The sequence below is a fragment of the Dama dama genome, chromosome 11 (assembly GCF_033118175.1).
Source record: "Dama dama isolate Ldn47 chromosome 11, ASM3311817v1, whole genome shotgun sequence".
NCBI classification, from domain to species: Eukaryota; Metazoa; Chordata; class Mammalia; order Artiodactyla; family Cervidae; genus Dama; species Dama dama.
In genome coordinates this window covers 6,687,720-6,697,816 of record NC_083691.1, presented here as the reverse complement: position 1 = coordinate 6,697,816, position 10,097 = coordinate 6,687,720, and the positions used below count along the sequence as shown (strand labels likewise).

At 46.7% G+C, this 10,097-nt stretch overlaps 1 protein-coding gene across 1 annotated transcript; it reads right to left on the bottom strand.

Annotated features, from left to right (window-relative positions):
• Positions 1–122: 122 nt before the first annotated feature.
• Positions 123–10,033, bottom strand: C11H9orf78 (chromosome 11 C9orf78 homolog). Its single transcript, XM_061154420.1, has 9 exons — positions 9,876–10,033; positions 9,445–9,504; positions 7,000–7,051; positions 6,801–6,871; positions 6,182–6,259; positions 5,437–5,634; positions 4,300–4,436; positions 4,096–4,194; positions 123–1,978 (listed from the first exon to the last, which is right to left on the bottom strand). Exons 1-9 carry the CDS (start codon positions 9,956–9,958, stop codon positions 1,887–1,889), a joined length of 870 nt encoding a protein of 289 aa, XP_061010403.1. The 5' UTR covers positions 9,959–10,033; the 3' UTR covers positions 123–1,886.
• Between the last annotated feature and the right edge of the window lie 64 nt (positions 10,034–10,097).

The following is a 10,097-nucleotide window of genomic DNA, read 5'->3' as shown; positions in this document are numbered from 1 at the left end:
TTTTACATGGGCTTCCCTGGTGGCTCAGACGGTCTGCCTGCAATGCTGGAGACCCGGGTTCGATCCCTGGGTCGGGAAGATCCCCTGGAGAAGGAAATGGCAACCCACTCCAGTACTCTTGCCTGGAGAACCCCATGGATGGAGGAGCCTGGTGGGCTACTGTCCACGGGGTCGCAGAGTAGGACACGACTGAGCGACTTCACTGACTTACGTTTATAGAAAGGTTGAGGGGACTGAACAGAGAGGTTCCATATTACCACACCCTCGCACGCAGTTTCCGCTGTTGTTCACATCTTACACTAGTAGGTTTTGTTGTTGCTGTCGTCAGTTATGTTGCATTTGTTAAAATGAATGAGCCCATGTTGATATATCGTAACTAAAGTTTTTTATTTCCTTGTTGTTTAGTCGTTCAGTCGCTCTTTTTTTGCGACCCCATGGGCTATATAGCCCAAGCCAGGCTCCTCCGTCCACGGGATTTCCCAGGCAAGAACACTAGAGTGGGTTGCCATTTCCGTCTCCAGGGCATGCCCCACAGCCAGGGATCCAACCCGTGTCTCCTGTTTTGACAGGGGGATTCTTTACCACTGAGCCACGTAGGAAGTCCTAGTCTTTTATAGGATTCATAGGATTCTCAATTATTGGAATTTGATGCTCTTCTTTGATTGGAGTTATGGGTTTGGGGGAGGAATATACTTTACAGAGATGCTATTTTTATAACATATCATAGGTACATAAAATCAACATGATTTATGACTGTTGACATTGACCTTCCTCACCTGGTTAAGGTAGTGTTGGTCAGGTCTCTCCCAGGTAACAGTTACTTCCTCTCATTCATTCATTCATAATTTTGAGGATCTCCTATGGACTAGATCCTGGGGATTGAAGAAAAAAAAAAATGAGGTGCAGGTGAATCCTGGCTTCACTGACCTTGCATTTGAGTGAAGGGGAAGAAAAGAAAATCTCTTACAGACGAGAAAACAGGCTGCAAGGCAAACGGATGTGTCCATGGATTTAATAAAGAAGCTGTGAGCAGGACTCAGATCCGACTCCAAAGCCAAATGTCACAAGATACCTGATTTAAATCAGCCCAGGAGTCAACCAACCTGTTCTTTCCTCATCACAACCTGTGTACCTACCTCACGAAAAGCAACAGCACAAGTGGCACCAACCTGATAGCTCAAAGTTTGGTGCCTATCCCAAATGAGAAAAACCCCTCTCAATGACTGAAGTTTGCTTTTGAGTTACCCAAGCCCCAGGCGATGAACACACGATCTGAGTCACTGCTGGTGCAAGGAGAAGCAAAACAAAAAAGGCTGGGTCCATTTCATGTTTAATATTTAAATGCTTAAAATGATAGAAATTACTTTTTCTTTCTTTAATGAAAAGAAACATAACTGTAAAAGTCAGAAAATACTAGTGTTCCTTTGATCGTCTAGATTTTTCTACTTTCAGCTGGATCCACTGTAAACAGTGAAGGAAGCATTTCTGAATCTCACTCTAGATATTTGAAAGCAAGAGACAATGACTGCATATATTATAATAAAAGCCCAATCGAAAGGATATTATCTCACGCTGAAACACAGAGCTGTTTCCTCCTGACCCAGGGCAAGTACTAAGAGAAAGTCAACATATTTACAAACAAGATTTAATAATGCTCACAAGACTAGTTTGCCCCCAAATAGGAAAACTACACATTGTTTCAAAAGGTTACAAATTCAATGCCTGAAAATCCCACAGGTAAGCAGCAGGACTGACAGAGTCTGTTTTGGGAGCCATCTGCTAGCCAATGAGCAGGCTTCTGTCCAGGAAATCTTTTATCATGGGGATAAAGGGAGTGGACAACAGTATTTATATCCCACGCTGCAACTCTCCCCATTTAGCCTCCCTCAGTACCGCCTGTTCATCTTCTTGAACTTCTCGTAATGATAATCATCCGTGGCCTTCTCATTAGCAGGACGCTTGCGGTTGGGAGGGGACCCTGAGAAGGAAAAGAGGAAAAGCTGTTTGCCATGCTGGAAGCCACTGACAGGCTTAGCTCTGCACTGGCCAGGACAACCATACCTTTGTCTCACTCTCAAGAGGCGCCCCAATGCCTACCCTAGTCGACAGGAACACAGGGAGGCCTCAGTAAGTATGTGTTACTGAGTGAAGAGCAATAAGTATGGTGGAGTCAGGTGCCAGCTGAAATATGCTGACTTTAGTGTTAGACCAGGTGAACAACAGAGTCCCTTGGACTGCAAAGAGATCAAACCAGTCAATCCTAAAGGAAATCAATCCTGAAAATTCACTGGAGGGATTGATGCTGAAGCTGAAGCTCCAATACTTTGGCCACCTGATGTAAAGAGCTGACTCACTGCAAAAGACCCTGATGTTGGGAAAGATGGAGGGCAGGAGAAGGGGGCGACAGAGAATGAGATTTTTAGGTAACATCATTGACTCAATGGACATGAGTCTGAGCAAACTCCAGGAGATAGCAAAGGACAGGGAAGCCTGGCGTTCTTCACTCCATTGGAGTCACAAAGAGTCAAGACATTACTCAGCGAATGAACAGTAACAAATTCAGCAACCTCTCAACTGCATTGAGAGTCTGACTAGGTGTCAGGCATGGCACAAATGTTTTTAGACACGACTTCCTTTCACCTGCCCAGAAATCCCAGCAGGGGCATGTTACCATCTCTCCTCAGAGAGGTTAGCTGACTTGCTCAAGGTCACTCAGAAAGGGACAGGAAGCTAAGCATTGAACCCAAATCTGGTGCCTCTAAAATCTCTGTTTAACAGATATTAATAACAGGAAACTCTTTGGGAATCAAAGACTACTCGGCCAAAGTGTTACAGAAAATAATTTTTGAAGTAGGAAGGGAGAACCAGAGAAGCCTCAGCAAATGTAACATTTCCTAAGAATTGTCCCATTGTTGATGAAAAAGATGACACTGCCTGGTGCTAAGAGCATGTGGGGAAGGGCACTGCTGGATGCGGCTGGTGGGAGAACACGTTAGCATCATGCTTCCAGAGGATCATTTGTCAAATTCTCAGAAGACAGCATTAAGGACACGATAGAGTCAAGGATGATCATCATTAAATAGGGAAACATGGGAAACAAGCTGAGTGTCTCGCCAGAGGGAAACGGTTGGACTAAAGGATTTCTACCTGTCCAGCAGAGCGTGATATGCCCACTGAAAGGGAAAATGTAATTTACTGTCATGAAGAGACAGGTAAAAGACACTAAAGAGCAGTGATATCCTATTAAGTATGTATACAATACATGTATTTTTTTTAAAAAGTCGGGAAGGTTACAGAGTTCACCCTTGGTATCCATGGGTTCAACAACCAACCCCAGGCTGTGTAATGCTGCATTTACAATTGCTGTTGGTTGGAAGCCGTGGGTACCGAGGGCTGACTGTGGAACTTGAGCTTGACCATCCACAGATTCTGGTGTCGGCAGCAGGTCCTGGAACCAGCCCCCTGAGAATACTGAGGGTTAACAATACATAACAGTGTTGTGTATACCAGAAACTAACAGGGCAGTGGAAAGCAATTATATTACAATTAAAAAATAAATAAATAAATAAAGAGAACCCGCTGTACAGTTCAGAGAGAAAAAAGATCTGTTGTACAGCACGGAGGACTATGCTCAATATCCTGCAATAAACCGTAAAAGAAAAGACTGAAAAGGGACATGCATATACATGTGTAGCTGAATCACTTTGCTATACAGTGGAAATTAATGCAATGCTGTGAATAAACTATGCTTCAATAAAATAAATTTTAAAAATAAAAAATGTTAACTGTGGCCTTCTTTGGGTGGTGAAATCACAAGTAATGTTTGTTTTTGCTTATTCAAGTTTTCTGAGTCTCTGTTATATTTGATAGCCCAGTAAATTCTTAGAGCAACCCCAAGTGGTACATTTTATTACCAACCCCATTTTAAAGGTGAGGAAACTGAGGCTGGGAAAGGGGATGGCACACAACCATGGTCCAGAGAAAGAACTAGACCCAGATGCCTTGGCCCCAAGGCCCAAGCGCCGCCCCTCCCTGCCTCCACGGACCCTGGGCCACGGCCGCTCCCAGCGGCCCCGAGGCCCCTGCTGTACTCACGCTCAGGCTCCGGCTTCTCTGTGTCCCCCACGCGCAAGGGTCGGGCTTTGGGCTCCTCTTTGTTTCTCCGTATGGGAGCGTTGAGCTCCTCATGGTAAACTGGACCGAAGGAGACCAGGGGGTGTGTCAGACAGAGTAGGGGGACCCGGGGACCTCAGCCCAGCGGTGCAGGGTGGGGCCACCCCCCGGACCTGCGGCGCTTACAGCGGTTGTGCTGCACGTAGTTCACCGCCATGTTGGTGGGCACGAACGAGGTCTCGCTGTCTTTCTTCTTGTTCTGCTGCTCAGCCAGCAGACGGGCCTTGGCGTCCTCCGTGGAAATGATGTTTTTTATTTTTGCACTGTGGGGAGAGAGGGGCCACACCACAGTTAGCACTTTGCAACTGTGGGCCTCAGATGGAACTGACTGCGGGCTCCAAGTACTCCCCCACTCAGCTGCATAAGGATGTCACCCTTCTCAGGGCACACTCTCTGCAGCTCACCAGCTCCCCTGTGGCCGGAGTGTCACTGCGCTCTCACGGCATCAGAGATGCAGGACTTACTCTCTTCTGATCGAGGGGAAACTGAGCCAGAGGTCAGGTGAACTCCCTAAGGCTCAAAGCCAGTGAGGCCAGCAAGGAGGTGAGAACCCAGAGGTCGCCCAACTTTCTACCACACCTGAAGAAGATTCTGACCCTGTGTTTCCTCCATAAAAGTCCCCTTTTAGAGCAGATGCTTTGTAGTTAAAACGAAAGGATCACGGGGTGGGTGAACCTTATCACTGCTCCTGCTGAAGAGAGCAGGAGAATACAAGGACCTATTGGAAGAACTGTGCACAAAGGCTAAATAAAAACAAACACTTTTGGAACTTCCCCGGTGGTCCAGTGGTTAAGAATCCACCTTCTAATGCAGGGCACTTGCATTTGATCCCTGGTTGGGAAACTAGATTCCACATGCCATGGTAAGCCTGTGCGCCACAACTAGAGAGAAGCCAGCATGCCACAATGAAAGATCCAGAATGCTGCAACTAAGACCCGAAGCAGCTGAATAAATAAATAAATAGAAAAGAAAAAACAGAAAGTATCCCTCTACTTTATAAGACAAACCAAATGGTTTTATAAGACAAACCAAATACTTTTGTTTTTGGTGGTGACAGTCCCTTGTGTCTTTAATTGCTCTGACCAACCCAGAGAAACTCTGGGCAACAACCATGTCTGCAGACCAGAGAGGGTAAGTTTGTATCTGTGGGTTTCCAAGGAGACAGGTTAAGAAACAGCCCCCTTAACTATTAACTGGAAAGCAGAGAGCTGACCCTTCTGCCTAGGGGCGGGAGAGAGGCGCAACCGTGGGTCTGAAACTCACTCGATGCCGAGGTCCACCTCGGGGATGCCGCTCAGCATCTGGTTGGAGAGCATCTCCTCCGTCTTCTTTGCTGAGGAAACCCGGATGTTTTCCGGCAGCTCATAAAGGCAATCCTCTGCATTCTTTGGCTTGACTTTCTGTTCCTCGTGTTCCACGATCCCTTTCCGCTTCTTCAGCTCTGTCTCAATGTACTTCATCCTGAAACAAGATACCTGCAGGCCTCAGGGAGGGGCAGAACAGCTCCAACCCTGGCCCAGAGCCATGATGGGTGATGATGAAGTTGTCATCATTCCACGGAGAAGTGAGAAAAATAAAAATAACTTTTGAGTTTTTAAATCAAGCTAAAATCTTTCAATTTAAAGCACCAATATATATAATGAGATCCTGTCTCACCACATCATATGTAAGTTTCTTTGATGGCAATTTTTACTTAACAGCCTTGGTGGCAAAATGAAAAATGGGTAAGTCCAATGTTTCTCCCTGCAATTTTTTTTTAGGGGGTGGGATGGGAATACTACTAGCCAAGGAATCTAAAAATTCTAAGAACCACGTTCTTAAAGAATTCTTGAGGATTTCAAAGTTCTCAAGCCTAAGGTGGTGGGGTAAGGGGGACCAGGGACACAAGAGGGGTTAAATTTGCTGTTTTTGGATAAGATTAGAAATGTTATCTGTGACTAAATGTCTTAGACACTATCTGGCTGGAGACCACCCCCAATCGCTCACTGCTGAAAAGACTGACACCTACATGTCGGCATCCTCGTCCCTTCGGTTGGTTTCTGCGGAAAATGATGTCCCCAGATGGAGGTCTTCCTCTTCGCTGATCCTACAAAAAAGAGAACAGTGAAGGAGAGCCTTAGTGTCACAGATAAATGAGGCTGAATAGGATACTACATGAATAAAACAAGTATGCAATGAAATGTACAACATCCTGTCCATGGTTGGAAAACAATAAGATACATATGTAACACGTAAACAGAAGGAACACCAGGAATATACGCAAGCATGCTGATGGCCTCTGGAGATACTTCAGGGGGAATGAGTAGATATATTTATTTTTCACTTTTGCATTGCTTGTATTATTTTGGTAACTGTGTTTCTGTTTTTCCTGAAAATGAAAAGTAACTTCCACATGGGTTTGAAAGACAATATACAATGCACCTTTACAAGAGGTGCCTACCTATATCACACTAAGTTAACTTTTGAAAAGCTTTTGTTTTCTTTTGCTTTTAAACAACATACTCTTTACAGAGAACAAAGGGTACTCCAAGTTGTGTAAAAGCTGCAGCACGCCCCAGCTCCCTGGGGGACACAGACCCAGGCAAGCGGTGCAGGCGAGTTTGATTCTGAGCCTGTTTTGCACGTACTTATCTTTGCCCCTTTCCTTTAGTTTCTTCATGTCCACCATCCCACCTGTCTTCATCTGAAAGGGATCATCCTGCAGAAAGCAAACAGCAGAGAAGTAGCATCTGTGTAACTAGCAGGGGAATGTTTGAAAGAAAACTCAATCACCCACTGAAGAGCAGTCACATCTTCCCAGTGCCCAGGGAGGGTCCCACAACTCACCACTAGAGTGGTCTCTTCTTGTACTTTCTCTCCCACCAGCAGGGCAACAGCACTGAGAATAACCAAAAAGCAGAGGAGAGAGAGAGAGATGGCACAGATCAGAGATGAGGAGGAACATTCCGGAAGTCTGCAACATTAGTGCGGGGTTAAGATTTGAGGATTGCACACCAAAGCCAGATGGAAAAGCCTACAAGAATAACAGGGATCAAGAGACACTGTAGGGACCTCCCCTGTGGTCCAGGGGCTAAGACTCCTCGCTCTCAATGCAGGGGCCCTGGTCAGGGAATTATCCCACATGCAGCAACTAAGACTTTGCATGCTTCAATGAAGACGGAAGATCCCATGTGCCACAACTAAGACCTGGTGCAGCCAAATAAATAAAATAAATTTTATTAAAAAATAAAAGAGAGCGAGAGGGACACTCCAGATGCTAGAGGTGGGGGCAGTGTTCACCTAAGTGGTACACTTTCCTACAAAGTCATTTGGGATTATCTTAGCTTAGAAACCTCATTTCTAAGATTTTGCCTTCACGGAAAATGAGGCTAAAGACAAGTGTAGGAAAATACTATTGCAGTCTTAGGAAAATACCATTGCAGTCTTATTTGGTGGTGAAATTTTGCACAATGACCTACAGATCCCAAAATAGAGGGGATAAGTTAAATTATAGTATGTATATCTGGTGGAATATCATGCAGCTATTAAAAAGGTTTTTTGGGGAAAAGATTACCCACAATGTGGATGAATACCCACAATATCATGAGTTGAAAATACAGTAGTCCTCCCCCTTAGCTGTGGTTTCACTTTTCACAGTGTCAGTTATCTACAGTCCAAAAATATTAAATAGAAAATTCCAGAAATAAAAAATTAGTAAGTTTTAAATTATCTATCAGCTATTATGAACAGTGTGACGGATCTCTGCCCTCTTGCCTGGTCCGACAGAGAAGGTGAACCACCCTTTTGTCCTGAGGGTCCACACTGTATACACAACCCACCCATTAGTGTGGGAAAAAATACTCTGCATAAGATTTGATACTATTCAAGCTTCAGGCATCCACTGGGGGTCCTGGAACATAGCCCCTGTGGATAAGAGGGGACTACTGAAGCATAGAAAAAAATAAGGCTGCTCACAGTCTTTACAAAAGAGAGAGAAAACAGACAGGGAAGAACATTAAATGTCAACACTGGTCACTTCTTTATGGGAGAATTATAGGTACTGTTTATTTTCTTGATTATACCTTTCTAAATTTTCCCAAACTCTTAACAATCAGTGTGCATTTCACAATTAATTTAAGTGTAATAAAAACACTAGTCTGGAATTCCCCGGTGGTCTAGTAGCTAAGAATCCACCTGCCAATGCAGGGTACATGGATTTCCCTGGCAGGGAAAGATCCCGCAAGCTGAGGGGCAACTAAGCTTGTAAGTCACAACTACAGAGCCTGTGTGCCGCAAGTCCTGAAGTCTGGGCACCCGAGGGCCCGTCTTTTGAAACAAGAGAAGCCACTACAACGAGAAGCCCAAGCATCACAACTAGAGAAAGCCCCTGCATAGAAATGAAGACCCAGTGCAGTCAACAGTTCAGCTCAGTCGTGTCCAACTCTTTGCAAACCCATGGACTGCAGGACACCAGGCTTCCCTGTCTGTCACCAACTCCTGGAGCCTACTCAAACTCATGTCCGTCCTGTCGGTGATGCCATCCAAACATCTCATCCTCTGTCATCTCCTTCTCCTCCTGCCTTCAATCCTTCCCAGTATCAGGGTCTTTTCCAGTCAGTCGGTTCTTCATATCAGGTGGCCCAAGTATTGGAGTTAAAACAAAAACAAACCAAAAACACTAGCAATGACCTGTAGCTCTGGAAGAAGTGAAACTTGCTCAGTCGTGTCTGAGTCTTTGCGATCCCATGGACTATACAGTCCATGGAATTCTGCAGGCCAGAATACTGGAGCGGGTAGCCTTTCCCTTCTTCAGGGGAATCTTCCCAACCCAGGAATCGAATTCAAGTCGCCCGCATTGCAGGCGGATTCTTTACCAGCTGAGCCACGAGGGAAGCCCAAGAATACTGGAGTGGGTAGCCTATCCCTTCTCCAGTGGATCTTCCAGACCCAAGAATCGAACCGGGGTCTCCTGCATTGCAGGCAGATTCTTTACCAGCTGAGCTATCAGGCAAGCCCATGGTAGCGCTGGAGCAAACTTCAGGACCACAAGGCTCAGGGCATGTCCTGGTTGAACATTTGCAAAACACACACACACACACACACACACACACACACACACAACGCTTGAGTCCCTCTCCAGGCAGTACAAAGTGTAAAGTGTCTCAAGAAAAGGGGCTGTCTATGTCTGAGAATATATTTGTGACGACCCGGGTTGGGGGAGAGGAGTTGGGGGACGTGGTGTCTCTGTCATCCCCTCCTGTTCTGGGTCCTCCACTCCCAAGTGGTACCCACCTCACCCCGTTGGGCCTCTTCCTCAAGTTCTGCACCTCTCGGGTCTCTTCCAGTTTTAATCTTGAGAGAGAGAGAGAGAGAGAGAAAAGGCAACGCACAGGTTGAGATACCCTTCACGGAACTCACAGAGTCAAAAGGCAGCTTCGAAGGACACCAATGACCGGCCGTCGAGCCGCCCGCAGGGGTCCAGAGAGTAGAGTGACTGCGTCTTGACCCACTAGGAGTCAGATCTACTCCGCATCCCAAGGACACCCCTCCCAACCATGAGACCTTGGGGCAGCGGTCTTATCCCTAGGAGCCTCGTTTCCTTCGTTCGCAGAGGGGTAACGACATCGCTCACAGCAATGGTGTCAACGAGGTACCCGGCTGGTCGTGAGTCCCCCCTAGGTTGCTTCTTTCTTCCTCCCCTGTAGGATCCCCCCCAAACGCACCGAACCTCCTCTGAGTCCTGCTCATCTTCCTCCGACTCCGAGTCGGCGCGGCGCCGGCGGAAAGTCTTCCCGGTGACCGGCATAGTTGCACCGGCCCCGCGGTCTAGAGCCGCCGAGCCTCCGCGCCGAGATCTAGGCTACTTCCGGCGCGCGGCTGTGAGGTCAGAGCGCCGGCCCGGCCAGGCCCCGCCCCCAACTCCGGCCCCGCCCCCGGCCCACACG

What these genes read in the sequence shown, in the direction of transcription:
- C11H9orf78 (XM_061154420.1), bottom strand. Translation starts at nt 9,958, where the DNA reads ATGCCGGTCACCGGGAAGACTTTCCGCCGGCGCCGCGCCGACTCGGAG. An exon ending in AAGAGGCCCAACGGGGTGAG is followed by an intron (nt 7,052 to 9,444) that starts GTGGGTACCACT and finishes GGTTATTCTCAG; the next exon opens with TGCTGTTGCCCTGCTGGTGG. An exon ending in CTACGTGCAGCACAACCGCT is followed by an intron (nt 4,195 to 4,299) that starts GTAAGCGCCGCA and finishes CCTTCGGTCCAG; the next exon opens with TTTACCATGAGGAGCTCAAC.